The 21,114-nt window shown below is 37.8% G+C and overlaps 1 protein-coding gene across 1 annotated transcript in view; it reads right to left on the reverse strand.

Annotated features, from left to right (window-relative positions):
- NFX1 (nuclear transcription factor, X-box binding 1) overlaps positions 1–21,114 on the reverse strand; it is a 65,604-nt gene that overhangs the window by 12,577 nt on the left and 31,913 nt on the right. The window contains exons 8-21 of the mRNA XM_074144856.1: positions 19,960–20,059; positions 19,604–19,821; positions 18,395–18,492; positions 16,940–16,970; positions 15,666–15,748; positions 15,026–15,134; positions 13,974–14,093; positions 13,209–13,288; positions 12,644–12,874; positions 12,297–12,370; positions 9,607–9,708; positions 7,591–7,632; positions 7,156–7,254; positions 1,520–1,586 (exon numbers count right to left, since the gene is read on the reverse strand). Coding sequence (XP_074000957.1) covers positions 1,520–1,586; positions 7,156–7,254; positions 7,591–7,632; positions 9,607–9,708; positions 12,297–12,370; positions 12,644–12,874; positions 13,209–13,288; positions 13,974–14,093; positions 15,026–15,134; positions 15,666–15,748; positions 16,940–16,970; positions 18,395–18,492; positions 19,604–19,821; positions 19,960–20,059 — 1,454 coding nt within the window. The remainder of the gene's footprint in view (positions 1–1,519; positions 1,587–7,155; positions 7,255–7,590; positions 7,633–9,606; positions 9,709–12,296; positions 12,371–12,643; positions 12,875–13,208; positions 13,289–13,973; positions 14,094–15,025; positions 15,135–15,665; positions 15,749–16,939; positions 16,971–18,394; positions 18,493–19,603; positions 19,822–19,959; positions 20,060–21,114) is intronic.

Raw genomic sequence — 21,114 nt, forward strand, 5'->3', positions numbered from 1 at the left:
AGTGTACCCTCAGTGAGTCTGCTGATGACACAAAATTGGGAGGAGTGGCTGATAGTGGCCAGAGGGCTGCGCTGCCAACCAGCGTGAGCTTGAGAGGCTGGAGAAATGGGCTGACGGAAACCTCATGAAGTTCAGCAAGAAGAAGTGCAAAGTCCTGCATCCGGTGAGGAACAACCCCACACACCAGTATGTGCTGGGTGCCACCCAGATGGAAAACAACTTGGCAGAAAAGGACCTGGGGATCCTGGTGGAAACCAAGTTGAACACGAGCCAGTGATGTACCCTTGTGGCAAAGAAGGCTAATGGTATCCTCATCTGCATTAGGCACTGCCAGCAAGCCAAGGGAGGTCCTCCTTCCCCTCTACTCAGCACTGGTGAGGCCGCACCTGGAATACTGTGTCCAGTTCTGGGTTCCCCGGTACAAGACACACTGTGGACATACTGGAGGCAGTCCAGTGAAGGGCCACAAAGACGATTAAGGGACTGGAGCATCTTTCCATTGAGCTGAACAGTCCCAGCTCTCTCAGCCTGGAGAAGGGTCAGGGGTGATATTATCAACGTGTATAAATACATGAAGGGAGGGTGTAAAGAAGATGAAGCCAGGCTCTTTTCCATGGTGCCCAGTGACAGGACCAGAGGCAATGGGCACAAACTGAAACACAGGAGGTTCTCTCTGAACATCAGGAAACACTCTTTTTACTGTGAGGGTGACCGAGCACTGGCACTGATTGCCCAGGGAGGTTGTGACCTCTCCATTCTTGGAGATATTCAGAAGCCATCTGGACACAGTCCTGGGCAGCGAGCTCTAGATGGCCCAGCTTGAGCACAGTGGGTTGTACAAGATGACCTCCAGAGATCCCTTCCAACTTCAAACATGCCATGATTCTCTGAAACAACTACAGTCTCGTGTAGCAGGGCACAAGTCAATCTACTGTTACCAAATGGGCTCACGTACAGAAGCCCAGGATGTGCTGTAAGCGATGAATGAGCGTCTAAACAGAAAACTAATCAGTGATCAGTAATCTAAACATTTAAAGACCGAATTTGACAGCCTTGTGAAAGTTACGCTGTCAACTGAGAAGCAGGAGGACTACCTCACACAGTGGCAAATGCAGGAAGCTATCCACAAATTTGTGAGCAAGTTCCACGACATGGATAAGAAAAACCTAGGCTTTCCTCCTCAAAGCCTGAAGCTTTAAACACCATCTTTGACGATTCTTTATTAATGGAGATCAAAAAATTAATTATAATCCATTGATGCATTAAAGTCTAGCACTAGTTGAACCTTTAAACAAAGCTTAGCTGTCACCAAAGTGATCCTACCAAAGATCCACCAAAATAAACTACATCCTCTAAAAATTTTGTTCTATTTATAACCAAATTGTGCACTCTATTGGAGTCCAAACAGACCTAGCGTCAACTCATAACTATTAGTATTAATAAAGTTTAGCAACATCAAACTTCCCCCAAACTAAACTGTTTCTTCTAAGTAAGTCATACAGAATATCTGAATACTGACCTTATTCACAGCTTCCACGAGCATTCTCATTTCCTTCTCAATGTCACTCACAAATTTTAAATCCTTCCTGCAAGAATAACATTCTAGGTAAATGAGGCAAGAGAGCGTACTAAGATACAATATCTTCATCTTTCATAACATTATTTTCAACAAGGACAAAATTAAATAACTCAATTGACTGAAGCAGAAGCAGGAATGAGAGGACATTTTCATTTACATATTACAGTATTTACATTAAAAAAAATAAATGTATGTCATCACTGTCACAAAAATCACTAATTATTTTCCCTTCAACCCTTGGTACCCAGCATAAAATTCTATGATATAACTCCACTGTGCAATAATCCAATTCTACATTTTCAAATGCATAATGTAGATTTTAATGTTACCATTTCAGTGTTTTTAAATTACTTGTATTCTAATTAAGTCAACTGCCTTAATGACATGATTAGACACAAAAATGGGGATTGGGTAAACACAGTAGAGTTCTTTTCCAAGACAGGATAAGTGCATCGACTTTGGTCTTCAACTTGTCTAGCATAACAAATTAGTAAGAACAAACGAAGAAGCATAAGGCTACTTGCAAGTAAACAGAATGTTCTTGATATAAGCTATTAAGGATTTTTATAATTTATTTTTTTTTACCTTGCTTAATCACAGTAGGTCAAGTCTTTCACAGAAGTGTAAGCTTTGCACTGTGTTCTTAAATAAGCAGGTAAACTAACTCCAACAATAAACCTGTTATTTGTTAAGGCACCATCCCCATGGGGAAAAAAAGCTGCCTGAAGATTTCATATCTCAAAGCTGGTTAGTAGTAAAAAACCTTATTTCTTCAAAAATAGGCACCATTCCATACCACCACAACATCACTTTGTTAATGATATCAGAATTTCATCAGTCAAGAAGTGCCTACCAGAGTAGGCTCTGCTGTCTTTGGTGGATGCCCTACCAAAGCTCTGGATGCTGAAGTGAATGTGTCATCAAAAGATCAAGTGGTCTCAAGCAAACATGCAAAATGGCAACATTGAGTAGCTCAGCTACCAACATCACTTGATCATGGGTATGATGGACTCAGCCCATCACTGGAAAACCTTCAAGGTTTTGTAACAGTGGATGAACATTGCACGTAGTTATCAAAACTCCTGGAGAAGTGGAGAAGTATTACCTTGGGAGAATTGCAAAAAGGACCCAGACTTTTAGACTTAAAAAGAAAGGGGCCTTCAGACTATGAAAGGCTATGAAATACAGTCAAGTCCATGCAACAATGAGCTTTGGAAAGACTACTACAGCAATAATCTCGGGTTCTAAAAAAAAACCAAAAAACCACCAACCAAAAAACCCCATCCAAAACCACTGATCCCTTCAGGATGAGCCTAACTCCAGAGTCAGAAAGCCAACACCACATGGAACACCAGCCATGAACACCCATATTTCAAAGCAAAGAGCTTACAGGAGGTAAGAAAAAAATGGAACTAACAATCCAATGAGAGGGTCCACAAGCACCTGATGTGTAATATTTAAAAGCCTACTGAGAACCCAGCTCACAGCCTGCGGGACATGTTCAAAAAAATCAACACTTAAGGAGCCTACAAAAACAGAATTATCAAGTGGAAGTCACCAATGAAATCAACCAGGCAGGGTTCTTTTCTAAATACTTAGAACACCTCTCAGTTTCAGGAAATCCCAATATAGTAAAGACTGAAGTACTCAATAGGAAGACAAAATAGAAAGCATACTCTTCTGGGGACAGGGCCAGGGGGTTGTGGTGGCAGCAGAAATCAACTGATTAAGAGAATGCTATTTTGCTGTAGGAAAATGTGAGATAGATTGGAGTAGACTAACTGTACAGAAACTAATTTCATGGGCAACACCTAACATCCCTAGTTCCAATGACCCCCTAAAGAGCAGAAGCAGGACCTTATTCCCTTTTGCTTGCATATGACACCAAGTTGGGTGGGAGTGCTGATTTGCTTCAGGGTAGGAAGGCTCTGCAGAGGAATCTGAACAGGCTCGATGAATGGGCTGAGGACAATGATATGAGATTCAACAAGGCCAAGTGCCGGGTCCTGCCCTTGGGTCACACCAACCCCCTGCAGCGCTACAGGCTGGGGGCAGAGTGGCTGGAGCTGCCTGGCAGAAAAGGACCTGGGGGTGTTGGTGGACAGCTGGCTGAACATGAGCCAGCAGTGTGCCCAGGTGGCCAAGAAGGCCAACACCATCCTGGCCTGTGTCAGGAACAGCGTGGTGAGTAGGACTCGGGAGGTGATGGTCCCCCTGTACTGGGCACTGGTGAGGCCCCACCTCGAGGGCTGTGTCCAGTTTTGGGCCCCTCACCACAAAAAAGACATTGAGGGGCTGGAGCGGGTCCAGAGAAGGGCAATGGAGCTGGTGAGGGGTCTGGAGCACAAGTCTTGTGAGGAGAGGCTGAGGGAGCTGGAGGTGTTCAGCCTGGAGAAAAGGAGGCTGAGGGGAGACCTTCTCACTCTCTAAACTACCTGAAAGGAGGCTCCAGCAAAGGTAGATGTGGTGCTTAGTGACGCGGTTTAGTGGTGGTTTTGGCAGTGTTAGGCTAATAGTTGGACTTGATGATTTTAATGGTCCATTCCAACCTACAGAATTCTATGATTCTGTACTAGACAATGGCAGAGCTGGGACAACTCGTGTGTGTCTGTGTGTGTTCAAAGGTGAAGCAAGCTGTACTTTGTACCTCCATAATCTTTCATATAGAAGAACTTCATGGAAGAACAATCCTGAGCCATCCAATGATCTGAGTGAGCCCCAACCTGTTCCTGTTCAGACAGGAACAACAAAGGGCAGGCCAATGCAGACAGCGGGAGAGACAGAACAACTGCTTTTTCTTTGGAAAAAGAAATTTTACAAACATCTCCCTCTGTGTCTCCCTAGACTTAACCATTTGATCCGAAGTTTCCCTAGTCCATGCAGCTGCTGTGGGGTCTTGCACAGCCAGTGACAAAATAAGAAAATTCTCTTCTGTGTAGCTCCAACTGGCCAGATATTCCAGATGTCCTCCTCTTCTTCTCCAGTAGTCTTAATTCATCAAATAGCGGTCTTGGCACCATCCGTGTTAAAATGGGCATTGATAATTGTGCCAGTCTACCTTCCAACTTCATGTCAACAGGCCAACTTGAGCATTTGCTTGCTCTCTGTGTCTATTTCTGGAGCCTCTCAGAAAGGTCAGTGTTGAAATGTCTACCCAGTGGATCCTTACCCTCTGATCTGTGCTCGGTTGTACTGGTACAGTCATCTCCGTGATATGAAATGGATTCCCCTTAGCAGCAGGACACCTCCTCATATGAAGTTGTGTGGTGTAGAGACTTTTCTTCTGACTTTTTGTCAGATTCTAACAAACACATCAGCAACATCAGCATGCCACAGCATTACCATACTATTGCTGGTGTGCCCTTCTCCTGTCACTCTCCTACAAAGGAGACAAGTTATCTTGGCATCCACTTACTCATTTTCTCCCTGTTACCTGGAGTTGTACTGCATCTTGGAACTTTAGGGTTCTGTAATTAAAGATTACAGCTCAGAATAATGAGTTTTCTCACAACTTGAAAAAGCTTTCTCATTTGTAGAAGTGTAGTTTTTTCAGCCCTTGATGACGTATCAACTTCAGAGATCAATGATTGCCTAAACAAGACAATATCACAGCATTCTACCCATGGTTTTGGCAGCTGCCGCCTTCTTGAGGCAGCAACCCTGAATGCATGTGGCTGTCGTATTTCTCATCATTCTGAGATCCCATATATAGATGTATAATTTGCATTCTGCAGAAAACCACAAGCCCTGAACTCTTGTATTACTGGAGTGACCTGCTCAAGCAAGAATAAATGCATCTGTCAAAACTCATACAGAATGCTTAGCTACCTGAAAAATATACTGTAAGAGATACACTTCGTAGATCCTGCCATCATAAGGAAAGGCCAGGGCTTTTGCAAGACTGTTGAGATAAAAGATCATCAAGAGCAGTCAAGGAAGTAGGTTCACAAAGCCATAGCTGTACAAATTGCAGATTGCTGCTTATGTAAAGAGAGTTATGTTTAACACAGGAAGAAACTAATTTATCTTGAAGACTAAATAAATGAAATCCAATAATTCAATGTGCAAAGTCATAGACTTGAAGACTAACAAAAACTTTTGCTTTAAGCTGTGAATCAGTATGAATAGCCTGAGTGTATTAGTTTATCGTGAGTTACCAATATAAAGCAGCTACAAAGGAAATGCAAGTAAAATCACAGAACGACTGAGAAAAGATATTTTCAGAGAGAAGTGCGGGAGCAATAAGGCTACTTTGCAAGGTTGCTGTTAGACCATCTCAAATACAGTGCATGATTCTGGTCAGTTCTGTTCAGGAAAGATGAACACCACACTACAGGTGTGGTGATGCGGTGACACTACAGAATGGATGACAGAAAGGTGAGACTGGATTGTACTCACAAAAAAAAAAAAAAAAAAAAAAAAAGAGGGGACTACACACATGACCCAAGATACTCAACACTGTAAGAAAGTGAAAATGTTTGCTTTGTTTTCTCAAAGAGGTAGAATAAAACATATTCTAAATGCACTTAAGAGAACTGTCCTTATAAAATACCACTTTTAAGTGCAAATAATAATAAAACAGTACCTTCACAATGAAAACATTCAGCTTTCTTTTTGCAGTAGGCTAATCAGTTGGAAGTAAAGCAAGAGGTGATTTACTCTTAAATTCTATATGGTAAAATTTTCACTTGTCTCAGCACATCAGCAAATTAAATAAATTATTTTCAAGCAGAAAACATCCTCACAAAAATATGAAATTTATGTATCATTAGGATAGCAAAGCAAGACCAAAACAGATTCAGCTGTTATAAAACCTCAGAGCTGGTGAAAACTGATGTCATGCCTACAAACACACACACACACACACGTATAAACTTCTTAAACAACAGTTATCATTTAAGCATCTTTTTAAAGATGCCAGTCTTTAAAAATGTCATCTAAAGGTGTCCAATCTCTCCCTGTCATTCCAGATTGCGCAGTATTTATTAGTGGGATGCTTTGATAATACCTTGACTTTGTATTGCCTCATTTTCAGACGTTTCAGTATAGCAGTCCCCTTTGCAGTCAGAACTGTTATAGGCTTAGCTCCGCATCAATAAATTGTTTTATGAATTTCTTTATTTTTAAAATAAAGGCAGTAAGGCAAAAGAACAAATGAGACTGGTGGTGGGAAATAATGTCACACTATGAGAGCATATTTCATTACTTAGCTATCACTTTTGGCTTTGTCTTGAAAAGTTTATGAGGAGCACCAAGATAGGGGTTGGTTGTGTATGAAAGCAGTGGATATGTGAGAAGTACAGGTACTGATTCCTAGTGAGAAGAATGGTGGAAAATGATGTTCCCATTCTAAATCTGGTCCTGTTCCAGAACAAAGCAACATGTCAGGCACTTTTTACTTTGCAGGTCTTGAGAAGTGCACATCACCTCCTTTGCCTCAATTATGACCGATTGCCAAGGCCGAAGAGAAAAGTAAACACAGGCATTGTTACAAGAGTAAACAGAACTATTCTGCATTTTCCACCTTGGTCTCAACACTGTTTACCTATGACACCTCTCATCATCAGAACACATACCTTGCATCTTCTTTTAAAAGGTCACTGTACTTTGGTCCAGAAGAACGGATATTAAAAGGATCAGAATTATCATCTATTTCAAGAGCCTCAGCAAGACGCCTAAATTTGACAGTAGAAGGAAAAAACCAAAGCATAACAAAAGCACAACCAAACAAAAATAAGCATACAAAATCCTCCAGCCTCCCAAACATATTGTCACTGAAGAGTAAAGATATGGGTTACTAATAGATGAGTTTGTAACTGCTCGTTTAGGACTTTTCACTAGAATATTCTACTAAGATCTCAGATCACTCAATATAGATCCCCATAACACAGGAATCATCTCCACATTTATCAGTTCTCGACATCATGCAGGAAAGAATTTTTTCCACATAGCATTAACTTTCTGAACCTGAAATTCTTCTGAAAAAAACAGCAAGCAAGTTCATTGCCCACCTGTTCCTCTGAAGAGCTAAGCATTCTTCATCACATTGCAACCTAAATTATGAAAAAAAAATACAATTAGAATCACCATTGCTACTCATACTTTTCAAATTGTAGCTTTGTTGGTGTCGTATCATTATCATAGCCTAAAAAACTAAGAAGAGTGTGTGAGCATAGTTTACTGTATTGGATCAGATAATACAGCTAAAAACAAACAAACAAACAACAATCAAAGATCTTTGAGCACACAAGCTCTTCTCTAGGTCTCAAACAGAAGCAGCAATTACCAAAGCCATATAGCAGCTGAGAAAAACAGCTTCTGAATCAAGATTTTATTATATTGGTAAATTAGATCATTTGAGAAAAAAACCACAGTTGATATTGGCATTGAGGGGATGCTAGAAAGGATGCAAAATTAGCAAAGAAAGATGTGACAAGGTCACTTACATCACGAAATATTATCAGCCAGGAAAGGTAGCTACCCTTATGAAGGATTATGATGCACCACAAAAATCAGTGTTTCAACTGAGCCCATAACTTCTAGCGTCAGTAGAGTTATGAATCTCAGTTTGTGTCTCATCTTTGAAAGGTACTGTACAATTTTATTTTAATGGATTAAAATGTCAGAGAAGGATCAAAAGTACAAACAGGAACAAAGCAGTCAAGGCTCAATCTGGGTAAAAAAGAGATTATTCTATAGCAATTCTAGAGACAAATTAATGCTTATATTGCACATTTGTGAGTACTCAATTAATAGAAACATACAAGGTAGGCTAAAAAAAAAAGACTCAATTACTGTTTCCTATTTGTGTCTCTTTCTTATACCATGCTTATACAGTACTAATACTGTCTTTAAAGCTGTATGCAGGAGTCAGTACAGGTCTCCCTCTTTCACCTTGTTTTTCCCCCAACTTCTGAAGTAGGACACTGGCCCAACTAGAATGAAGCTGGAGACTAGGATGACCAGGTGTTCCCATGCAACATTTCTGTTGTTAGCTCATCTTGCCCATACAATCAGAATTAAAATTATTTCAGTGTAGAAAATTACCCAAATGGACTTGTAATAACGTATTCCAATCTCATAGACATTAAACAAATAAAGAGAACAGAATGGCTAGCAAAAGTTCTTGAAGTATGCTGGTATAGCTTTTGAGACAGGAAGTCATTGTAATGAAGCAATGAAGCAATTGTAGGGGAAATTTCACTATTTTGAATTTACACATTATAAAGGAATATCAGATTTTAAACACGTAACAGTTGGACTCTAAAATAATTAAATTCACAATTAATAGAGGAGAGATGGCAACAGAAAATAAACTAAACCCAGAAATAAGGGACTTCAAAGGCCAAGATTTCAGGAAGTCAATTTTCTGACAGAAGGATGTTGAAAAAACTTGACAATTCCTTAAAGAAATGATACTAAAAGCAAAAAGACAAATTATTCCAATCCTGAGGAACATAAGGAGGAATAGAAAAATCACCAAATTTAAGTCACTAGTGTTTTTGTGACTTAAAAGAAGATTTGCAGTGCCAGCCAGTATGACAACGCAGAAACGCCAATCAAACTGAGATACAAATGTAAGAGATCTAAAAATGGTAATAGAAAAATATTATAAATAGTAAGACTAGGGGGAAATATGCTCTATTAATCATCCAGGAAAGAATACTGGATGATGAAACAAAAGATAGTAGCAAGAAGTTATACTGTCTAGAAATCTGAAAAAATTCAGAGAAACTCTAAGGAGCTCGCTGGGTAGAAGGAAACTCTGAAACCACAGTTATATTGTTGCATACATACTTGTGACAACAAACCAGCCAACACAGAGAACTCCTACATGAAAGCAAAAACATGAACTGCTAGGGAATTGCAAAATACTCTTTTAGCAGCATTGTTACAGTAGAGTCAGGCTATTTGAAATCTTCTCATTTTAGCTGGAATTTTGCTCACAATATTATGTATTTTCCATATCGCCTGTGTTTCAGGTACGCACAAGGGTTTCAAGTATGTTTCTGTGTGCATCTCCTTACCTGGCCTGCGTCATTTCTTTTTTTGTAATAAGTCTACTGATTTCCACGGAATCTCCAAGCTGTAAATCTGTTAACTTAGTGGCTATAGATATAGCAGCTATTCTGAAAAAGAAGAGTGTTAGATTTCATTTAAGGTTAACGCACAAACCTTTGAACAAGTTGTATAAAGCTGCAGATTTAAACGTCCAGGTGAAGGAAGTAAGACAGACTATTTCCTCATCAGGTTACAGAATGGGACTCTAGTTTCACATCATCTAGTTTCAGGAATCTAATCTAGCTACATAAACTAAGAGGTTACTCTCTCTCATCTCCTTCAAGCAACTAGGAGCGAGACTAACAACTGGACATGCTTCTTGAAGGAACTTTTCAGAACATCAGTTCTAAGCAAGTTTAAACTAGGCAATGCAAATATTCTTTCTTCTCACCTGCTAAATATCAAACTACAGCTGACCATATAGCTTTAATCGCCGTTTTAACTTTTATGTGATTCTTTCTTAACTGTGTGCAACTAAAACCTGTAAAGTTAATTTATAGACCATTTAGAAATTTGCTTAGAAAATATACATGATACAAGCAATCAGGAAAGAGCAAAATACCTACTGAGACTGTTACAATTTTCTTTATAAAGATTGTTCATCATTCCCTTCAATAACACCCCTCCCAGTCTGATTTTCTTGCTAAAATTTCTGTAACTAAAACATACAGCAAGTTTGTAGTGAAATATCCCATACCGTTCTCAAACAAAATCCTGAAAACAGAACATTCTATCCTCTGAACCACCTTTTCTGTTAAATTCAGATAAAAGGATATGTTTGTCTCTCTCTGTTTTGCATCACATGCAGAGAACTAATCATGTATCAGGAAGCAGGATAATCATATTACATAAAAACAAAAAGCCCTTAGAGGCATCATCAGCTTCCTATTTATCAGGTGGTAACGAAGTCTAGGTAACAGGCCACTAGATGATACGACACGATCATTTGTATTATGTGTAGTGGTATAGCAGCACACTCCTTTCCCATTCCCCTGGGCATTCTTCAGTGACAAAGCTCAAAGCTGTTCCATCACTCCTACAACATTTTTGAGAAAACTTGGATACCCCATTAACTTGCTGATCTTTTCACAGTAGTACTACAAGAGTTTGTTGCAGTAGTAGTATAACACTTTCCTGTGTTGGTTTTTTGTTTGGGATTTCTCTTTGTTGGTTTTTTCCCCCCCCCCCCCTTCCACAAGTGCATAGATGATGGGGAAAAAAGGCAAACTTAACTGCCACAAAATTAGACTGCTTTTGTCTTTCAGCAACCTGAACAGTGGGAGTTATCGAGTTATTGTACAAACTTAGCTGGCATTAAATGCTGCTTTTGTTAATATCACATGGGCCAAGAGTAATTTGTAAACATACATGAACACATTTCACAAACAGAAACAAACACTTGCTTTAAACTGATTGTTTCTTTCCCTTCCTCTTGACTTGGGCTCCATTAGATAAATAAATACATATGTGTTCAGCTTATGCATACAAGGACTCTCACAGACTTCAAAGAACCATCTTCCCTGTATGAGTACTTTTGCAGTGCCTGAGCTATAGAAACAGTGGAGAAATAACAGCCTTCAAAAGTGTAGACTCCTAATTACATTACCTTCCCTGCTTATCATTAATGACAAGCATGTATCAATTTAAACTGGTATTTCAAAGTTGAGTCAGTCTTCTGATTAGTACTCATAGTGAGATAGATCTTAACAAAAAAAACCCCAAACCCCCTTTTTTTTAAAAAAAAAGAAAAAATGATCACCACTCCTATAAGTCAGTGTTCAGTAGGAACAAAGAGGCATCCTCTAAGCTGGACTAGCATTGGGTCATCAAATGGCAGTTCCAAATAAAACAATCATTAAGAAGCTTTCTTTGAAAGACAGGAAGAACCTGTGACTGTGCTCTCCTATCAACTGGGATGCAGAGCAGAACTCTGGTTGCATATCAACTCTCTAGATGATTAATTTTTTTGACTCCCTCTCAATCACAGCCTCAGAGGAAGATTTTTTAAGTTATTATTACTGTTTGCTACTTTCATTTCAAAAGCCCTAGTTTTCTTCTTTTCCTTGTCCCTTGCTTGCCCTCTCTCATAAGAGAGAAAGAGAAATGTTTAGAAATAGTATCTGCAGACAAATCTGCTGCAATAAATGGAGTTGGGTAGGACTCTGCATATTATGAACCAAGATTTTGATGCCAAAACTCTCCTGCCTAAATTTAGCTATTTCAGCATGACTTTAAATCACTCTTTAGCTTCCATCATCTATATTGACTAGGTTCCATCACACATTAAGGGCAACTTAGATAGCAACTCACATGGATATGTAATCACCTACATTTAAGACCCTGAATCTGGACCTGCCCAATTAGTCTGTATCCAATTGCCCTATGCGATTAGAACAGAGTTCCACAGATGGGAGATTCAAGCTTTGACACGCCACCACAGTTAGAGTAGCAGCTGTGAAGAGAGGAACGTGTTCTAGTACAGCATAGCTGGTATGAAAGCTCAGTGGAATACAAAAAGGAAACGGTACGTGAAAGTACAAAGAAAATAAGTGTGAAAAAACTTGTGAATTAAATATATTTAGTCAAGCCCGAAATTTAATCAAACTGCAAAGAAATAAGACCAGTAAAGAATCAAGATAATTATTACAGTACAAACCTTTGATATGTATTAGATGCTTCTGAGCAAATCATACTCTCCTTTCTTCTTCCACATTCACACTGAAGATCAACCTACCAGACAAGAGCAGCTCTTTTAAACTTTTGTCTTTTTGTGGCCACGGAGGGCTGTGAAGAGGTAAATTTATTCCTTTAAAGAGTCCCATTTCAGTGGAATAATGAATGATTAAAAGTAACAAATAGGTTTTTTAAAAAAAATTCAGTATTATAAGTTTATGGAAAAAATGTCATGCTATGAATATACAAAATGTAATTTTTTGTCACAACTGTTACCGGCTGATAATTAAACCATACAATTCACCTGTGAATTTTCTTTGGTTATCTAACCTTTGCAGAGCAGGATGTTGTTGGGCAGGGTGAAGAAGGGTGACATGGAGCCATACAGGGGTGATTACAATACAGCCTTGGAATAATACATGGCTGTTTACACTCTTCATCTATAAGACATTCTCCTTTATGACAGATTCTTTTACATTTGTGCATTCCACATTTTAACATTTGATTGCAGCGAAGTCCGCAGGAAATGTCAGTAAGATGACAAGGAATATTACTTCGCAGCTGGAAGAGGGGAAGAAAAAAGATGACAGCTCATAATGAAAAATTATAAATACAAAACTCAAAGTACTTTTACTGCTCACACCTTCATTTGGCACTGTCCACACAAGAATCATAATACTAAGATATCTTAAGATAAAGACTGAGTTTTTCTTTATATCATAGTCCAATATACCAATTGGTCTGAATGCATATGGCTAAAAGATATACTTATCTAATTTAATCACATTAAATTCAAACTCCAGTAATACGTCAGTTCCAAAGAGGCCACAAAAATTTAAGCCTACAGTCCTAGAACATTATTTAGTATTCAAAAACATAAAACATCCAGACTTACTTCATGCTTGCCCATACACCACTTCTGAGTGAGATAGGTACAGGGAGGACATTTTTCCTCGCTATGACATGAATGGTACACTGCAGTCACAGAAATATAAAAGCCAGCACAGTTTTATTAGCATACTTCAGTCAAACGCAAAGGAGAAAGCAAAGACTATTAAACATGAGCTCGCATTTTAGAACTACACAATTTATGGGAAATACGATTCTTCATGCAAGGATAATGTGTTCTTTAAAGTACTTTTTAAAAATTATGACGGCAGGTTTTTATGTGAATATTCTTCCATATTTTCTGAATTAAACAGCAGAGAATTTTGTAACTTCTAAGTAGGGTTATACTATCAGACAGAATTTGTCAAAAATCCTACCTGTTTGACCTGTAGTTTATTTTCTGCTATCAACCAATGTAATTCCTAGAAACGTAGAAACTAACTGTTCACTAGATTATCCTACTGTTTCAACAGAGCACTTAATCTTTGGAATAAAACATTTAATGTGTTGTGACTGTTAATCAGAAAAAAATCCACAATGCTTTTACCAGTGAAGAGCACCACTACTAATATTCATGGCAAGTTTTTAGTTTGTTGGCTTCTAAGCGTAGACTTTTGTAAATATTCATAACTACAGAAAAAACATCTAATAAAAAAGCAAATATATTTTCAAAGAGACCTATGTACATATTTCTGTATTTTGATTTAAAAAAAAAAAAAACACCAAAAAACCAAAACAAAAACCCCAAGCAAAACTGAACAGCCTGACTTACCTGGATGATTGCAGTCATGTGGCCTCGTGCATGTTTTTTTACACTCTGGTGGCTGAGTGCCACAGGGGACAGGGGGGTAAATCACGGATTCACCACAATAACAAGTTAACTCATCAAAACCTGAAAAAACAAATCAAATATATCCCAATGGCTACATATATATGCACTTCCCCACTGTGAGAAATCTTTAAATAACATGGTCACAAACTGGAACACAGGAAGTTCCGTCTGAACATGAGAAGGAACTTCTTTACTTTGAGGGTGGCAGAGCACTGGAAGAGGCTGCCCAGAGAAGTGGTGGAATGTCCTCCTCTGGAGATATTCAAAACCCACCTGGATGGAATGCTGTGCAACTTGCTCTAGGTGAACCTGTTTTAGCAAGGGGTTGGACTAGATGATCTCTAGAGGTCCCTTCCAGCCCCTACCATTCTGTGATTCTGTGATCCTAAGAAAATTAATGCCTGTTGGTTGTCAATCTATTTCTAGAAATTCAATACTAATTTTCACCATCCGGAATGTGACCAGAAAGCCTAAAACACATGACTGACATGTCTTATTTCTTCAGATGGTCCTGTCCAGAGAAAAAAAAAAATCACTAGTGTATCAAGTTGGGAAAGTCTGAATTCTGAGCAGCTAAACAAGTTCTGCTACATACTTCAATATCTTTAAAAGTTATTACATTGTTAAACAAGAGTTCCCTTAACTTAGAAATTAACTTTTTAAACTGCTTTTTTTTTTTTCCTTGCATGATTCCTCAAGTTTTTTAAGTGAGTGCTGGATCAACATATATTAAATGAACACATTTTACTGTAATTCAATTTTAACTGCTAAAATCCAACACTCAGTAAACTCATTTAAAATGAAGTAACTACTCCTTCATGAAATGAAAATGAAGTAACTTTTTCTTTCATGAAAAAACATACAATCAAAATCAACTGCATATTCTTCAGGTTCTGGTCAATTTGGATCACGTTCTCTGCCCAACTCTGATCAGTTAAGTGAATAAATTTCTAAAATATGTAAGAAATAATGTACTCTTGCCCTTAACTCACTTGTTTGCCAGCACGTTTGACAACTGCCCCGGTGACATGGTTCTTCACATCTATGAAGCCCACAGTTGAGTTTACGACCACAAACCAAAGAACACTTATGTTCTGTGTCCTAGGAGAAGGCGAAAAAGAAAAGCAGAATTAAACTATAAACTCCATTGACGTATTTTTTTTCTCTGCGAGTTCATAATCTACTAATTGACAAAACTGTATAGTGCAAAAAATAGCTTAGGCCTGATCCATGCAGGTTTTCCATCACTGTATGGATACACAATTTCTAAAGTGGATTCTGTTAAGACCTCTGTTGCAGACACAGGTTATATCATAGCTTTTGCTTCTTGTACTAAGTAATATCCTTCCCCTCCCCATTCTCCTTGGAATCACTGCATTGACAAAAAGCACCTTTACACTGATGTAATTGCATTTAGGCTGGAATGCAGTTTTACATTTATACTGATACCGATAAAACAAATGCTGCAAAATAAATGCACACACACAAACTTTTTGAGCCAACCAGGACCGCAAATAGAGACTGAAGATGCACACAAATGAAAAGATTAGAAAAAGAAAGACTTTTAACATTGTAAGCAAAACCAAACCCACATCACAATGAACAATTTCATAAAACCACACATAAACTTACCACACAGCAAACTTCATTACACTTGTGTCGTCCACATGATCTTTTCTTGTTGCATCGCTTGTCACACATGAATGTAATGGCAGCTATTAAAAACAAAAAAAAACCCTCAAAAAACCAGTCATAACTTTTACGTCTTTGCTTATGCTGAGAACAAAAGCTGTGATGACAGTATTATGGTAAGGCTGCTCCAAAGCATGGTCTAGAAGAGACTAATACAGAGTAAGTCAGCAAGCAAACTTTAAAATTATGTGCTCTTCCACATTAATTCCCTGTGTGAATACTTGGCTTCCTTTAAACAAACCCGTGTTCAAAACTATTTTTGACAGCAGAATACATGAAACTAGTTTATTTCACATTAGTCTTTACATGATAAACTTTGTACAATAAAACACAGAAAACCAGATATCCTGGTACACACCGGAATACCACAAACGTCCAATTTAAGACTGCTCAAATTGGTAAGGCAGTAAAAGTCAGCTAAATACAACTACTGCTGATATGTTCACAAAACTAGTGCTAACAAAAACCATCCTTTATCACCATCCACAGGTAACAAAAGCAATCACTTCTGGATACTGAATAGCAAAGCCTTCACAGACAAAAGTTCAAATTAGGAAATATGCATATTACTACCTTATATATCTTTTAAGTACTTCAGTACGACCTTATGTATCGTGTAAGCATCTCAGTATGACAGGGTCCAAAAAATAAGAATTTCACTGAGCTGCATTCTTAGATGCTACAAACAGAAAATCAAGAGGTATTCCAAATAGGAACTCTCTGCTGAGCTCAGATGCAAAGACCAGCAGCATACAACTGTGAAGCAGAATCAAAGCTTGTATTTCCCCAGGAACTTGCAAAAGAGCAGAGCCAAAGCATAACTTTACATCTGAGCTGTGCAAGTTGACCCAAAGATATGCAGGATGCCGTACACAGGGGGAAGGGAGGGGAAGAGGGGCAACCTATTGAATATGGCAGGTGGCATAAGAAATAGTTCAAATTGAAATAGACAGCTTGTTTAGAATCTTTGAGATCAAACACTGAAGAAGTCTTTCCTTATGTAAAAGATGGATAGGAATGAGAGAGATTTATTTCAAACCTCTTCTCAAAAGTAGCAGCGTCTCAGGAAATGACCAACTTGGCATAGAAGTGTGGATAGAAGAAGCAGTACTGATCAGATGTTTGCCAACTTTGTCAATCAAACCCAAAATTAATATGAGCTGTGTATTGTTTTTAAAACAATTTCACATTATATATGTAACATAACATTGTACCTTTATTTCTGAGCAGAGCACATGGGACTTCCTAGGAAACAAACAGGGAGCCATTAGGTTAAAACAGATGAAACAACTGAAACTTATCTAGAAAACACCTAGTCGCATGATACAGAAAGAAGCAGCATTCTCAGTTTCATGTGTATAACACTTCTGTACAAAAAAGCGAAACACAAGCTGGAAAAGAATCCTCAAATCTTTTAACACAATACTTTTCCTTAGAGATTCAATGCCAATTAAAAATTTGTAGTTTTGTATTCCCCACTTAGTTCAGCAGGTAACACCATGAAGTGACAGAAACAGGTTTGTCCTAAGAAACCAGAAACTTGCATGGAAGAAACCCAGAGAATATTGACAGAGTGCATAAATTTGTGCTTTGACCAACTATTCCAAAAAGGCAAGTCTGACTTGATTTTAAAAAAAAAAAAAAAAAAAAAAAAAAAAAAAAAAAGAGTCAAACCTCACGATCAAAGAAGTTTTATCTAGATTTAAGACTTCAACATGCAAATAAAAGGTGATGGATGAAAAGAACATTGTTGATTGACTATATCTGAACCTTTAGTCATCACAACTTTACATTCTGATTTGTCATTTCTGAGCACCACATTTTTCATGACTGATACAAATTATCACTGTAGTTCACTCATACTTTTTCAACAAGCAGCTTCCTCGTGTCTGAAAAGCTGCATAAACTAAAATCCAAACCTCACTACTTTGCTTCAAGCCTCAAAATGAAAGATAATCTGAAGCCTTCTACCCCATAACTACTTTCAGCAAACTCGCAGGAGAGAACTGCTCCAATCTCAAGCAAGTCTTACACATTCAAGAAGCCATCCCTGCTTATAGATGATATATAACAGGTCAGAAAAGTCATCAAGGATCCTGTGATAGGAGCCAAAAATTTCAAAGCTATGATTACAGAAAGTGGCATAGTTTAAAAATATACTAGTTATTATATATTGACTGCTGAGAATCTGATGGGTCACTATATAAATGTACAAAGAATGGGCACCACTAAAAACTTCATATTCTCTCCAAAAATTCTATAAGAAATCTACAAGTTACTACTGTAAAGTTTTAGTTAGCTTTTTAAGTTAGGCTACCTTTCTTCTCTCAGTTTACATTACTCTTGGTAACACTACCATTCTTTGTGCTATATAAATACTGCACGATAACATAGGACTTAGCAGCCAGCTTAAATAAACAATTCTGAGTAAACTGCAAAAATATTTCAAAAAATTGCCTTCAAAGTAAGTAGCCTATGTTAGCACTTCACAGTACAATCTGGTTCGCATCTATCAGTTAGTATACAATGGAGGTTCTTGCAACTAAGGAGCACAACACCTCTTAGACTTCTTAGCTTTCTTTTCCTCAACTACTCCAACTCCTTTTTCTCCACACCTTTAAAAAACACCACAGATTACCTGTTTCCATGACCAAGCTTTATACACTCACCTTTTTTTTGAAGCCACACCTACAATAAATGTTTGATGTGTGAGAACACGGTTTACAGTCTCCTTCATGGCAAAGGCTTTCACATGTATGAATGAACTCTAGGAAAATGAAGATATAAAGATTAACAATTAATAAAAAAGTAAAATCCATGACCTGGAACTTCATATTTATTAGGAGCATCCCTGGTCAGAAGATAATAAACTTATATGCAGCTGGGTTTCAAAAAAAAAAAAACCACCCAAACACCTATTTTGAGTTAAATGTGCATAAAATTTTGCCATTATTTTCAACTTTTTTATCCTGAACCTACAGAGTTTCAGGTATACAATTAACATTGAAAATGCATGCATTTTAAACACTTTTTACATTAAGGTATGGAAAAAAAAAAAAAGATTGTGTGATATTATCTTACCCAAGTTTCAGGAATTGTAAGTGATTTTCTCTTCCTTTTCAGCCCAAAAGAATGACTTACTATGCATACCTTCCCATTTCACTTACTAGGTTAAATGAAATTCAACTAAAAGCTAAATTACTCATTCCCTTTCTACTTCTTGTCCTTGGACTGACAGAATGGTTAGTCATTAATAAGAAGCCCTCATCTTGACACTATTGGTCTCTCTCCTCTCCAAAGTCTAACAAATCACAATTAAACACAGTCTGTAAAACTGGATCTTCACACCATCTCACAGTTAAATACACTTGAGTTACCTAATGCACTCATTAACGTGTCAAATTGCTTCTGCACATAACTTTCCCCAACTTTCCAATGCTACTTTTTACTTCATTACCCTCTTATAGCAGCAGGAAATGAATATTTACTGGAGGCATCTGAACAAAGTCATTTATCTCTACCAGTCTCCACATCAAAGTCAAAGGTCTAGGTGGGCTTTTAAAAGCAAGACATAAGTACATACTACTCTCTGGAAATTTGTACAGTTCTATTCCTCTACCAATATAGGAAACGTGCATATAAACTGAATTTAAAAGGCTAGTGTTAGTGCTTTCCAGGTAAATCTGTTTTTAAGGTATCATTATGAACAAAGAGCCAGAGTGTAGGTTCTGCAGTAGGTTTTACACTCAGTTCAATAAAAACCCCAAATCACTAATCAAATATTTATTTCTTGAAATGAAATGCTTAAGGACCACCTTGGTTTTGGTTCAAAACAATGAGATAAATTTGAATACTCTGATGCAGAAAGTTCTAATTACCATAGCTACCACAAGAAAGAGGTTTGCCACATGTTTTTCCACACGACGGGATAGGATCTGTGCATATTTTACGTTCAACGCAACCTAGTTCCAGTAACTTGCTGAGAGGAGTCTGACCACAGGGACAGCGATACACTACTTGTGGAAGTCGTGGACAGAGCGGGCAAGGCTGAGGATGGCATACTTGTGTACAGTTGTGCCTCCCACAATTTAATTTTCTGGAAAAAAAACACAAAACCAAAAAACAAAACAAAGGGAAAAAAAATAAAAAGTGGAATTATCTAAGAGTATCATGATCACTGAGTATGAATAAAATGACCTTTTTCGTTTCAAAGCCTAAATTATAGTGACCTTACTTGCCACATATATTTTGACATGAGAAACTCCCGAATCCATCAGAGAATTCTTCCTTTGTCCCACACAATACTTCTTTAAAGTTGCTTCCACAGTAACACACTGAAAGAAAGCAATATTCCACAGAAAACACCACACGAGAATATCAGTGACAAAATACTTTCAGCAGTACAGCAAATATAAAAAGGTAAAATGTGAAAAAATTGTTACAGTCAGTTTTCAAAAGGATAATGAAGTTGCTCTTCTTTAGATTTATTTCAGCAATAGAAGTTTCCCAGTCCTACAGAAGCTGGAATTCCGTTTTATTTGTTCCGATAAGAAGATAAAAACTAAAGGGGAAGTACCATCTAAACAAAAAGCTTACTTATTAAAGAAGTATCCATAACAAGTTAATTATTACCTTAAAACTTGAGAAAATTTCTACAGAAACTGTTCAACAAAGATGTATACTGGCACACATACTTGGGCAATTTAATTTCCATTCAAGACAAAGTTTAGGAGATTTTAACAGAAACTGAGTAGCTTCTTGAAATGTGCTTTTCTATACCTCTTTCTGTTCTTCTTCCGCACTCTGTTTAATCAAGTCTCAGAATTACAGTAAAAGATTAAGAAGGATCATAGGACAATTCAGGTCAGAAGGGTCCTAGTGCATCAGCTAGTCCAAGCCCTTACTTAAAGCACAGTCAGCGATGGGATCAGACCACGTTACTCAGTGTGTTACTCAGCTGGGTCCTGAAAACCTCCAAGCTTCTGAGAAAAAGTTTTTCCTTACAGCTAGTTATTACATTTCAACTTTGCCTTATGGTCTTTCATCCTCCCTCCACACACAGCCCACCTGTCTTCTTGATTACCTCCTGTTAGCTATTGAAAAGCTACTACTCGGACTTCTAAAGCTAACAACACCCAGTACCACCAGCCTGTCCTGACAGGGCACATGCTCCAACAACCTAATCATCTTGGCAGGATTCTTTCTATCATGTTTATATTCTTATTTACAATACATAGTGATGCTGACACATTTTCCATTTTTAAAATATTCTAGCAATAGATTTTGGTTTGGTTAAGTAAAAGTAAAGCACTTGCCTCTTCGTACTGGTTTTTTTCACCCTCTTGTTTTCGCAGTATAGAGTGGATATATATAAGGCATTCCGATACTT

The sequence above is a fragment of the Numenius arquata genome, chromosome 3 (genome assembly GCF_964106895.1).
Source record: "Numenius arquata chromosome 3, bNumArq3.hap1.1, whole genome shotgun sequence".
In the NCBI taxonomy this organism is placed as follows: domain Eukaryota; kingdom Metazoa; phylum Chordata; class Aves; order Charadriiformes; family Scolopacidae; genus Numenius; species Numenius arquata.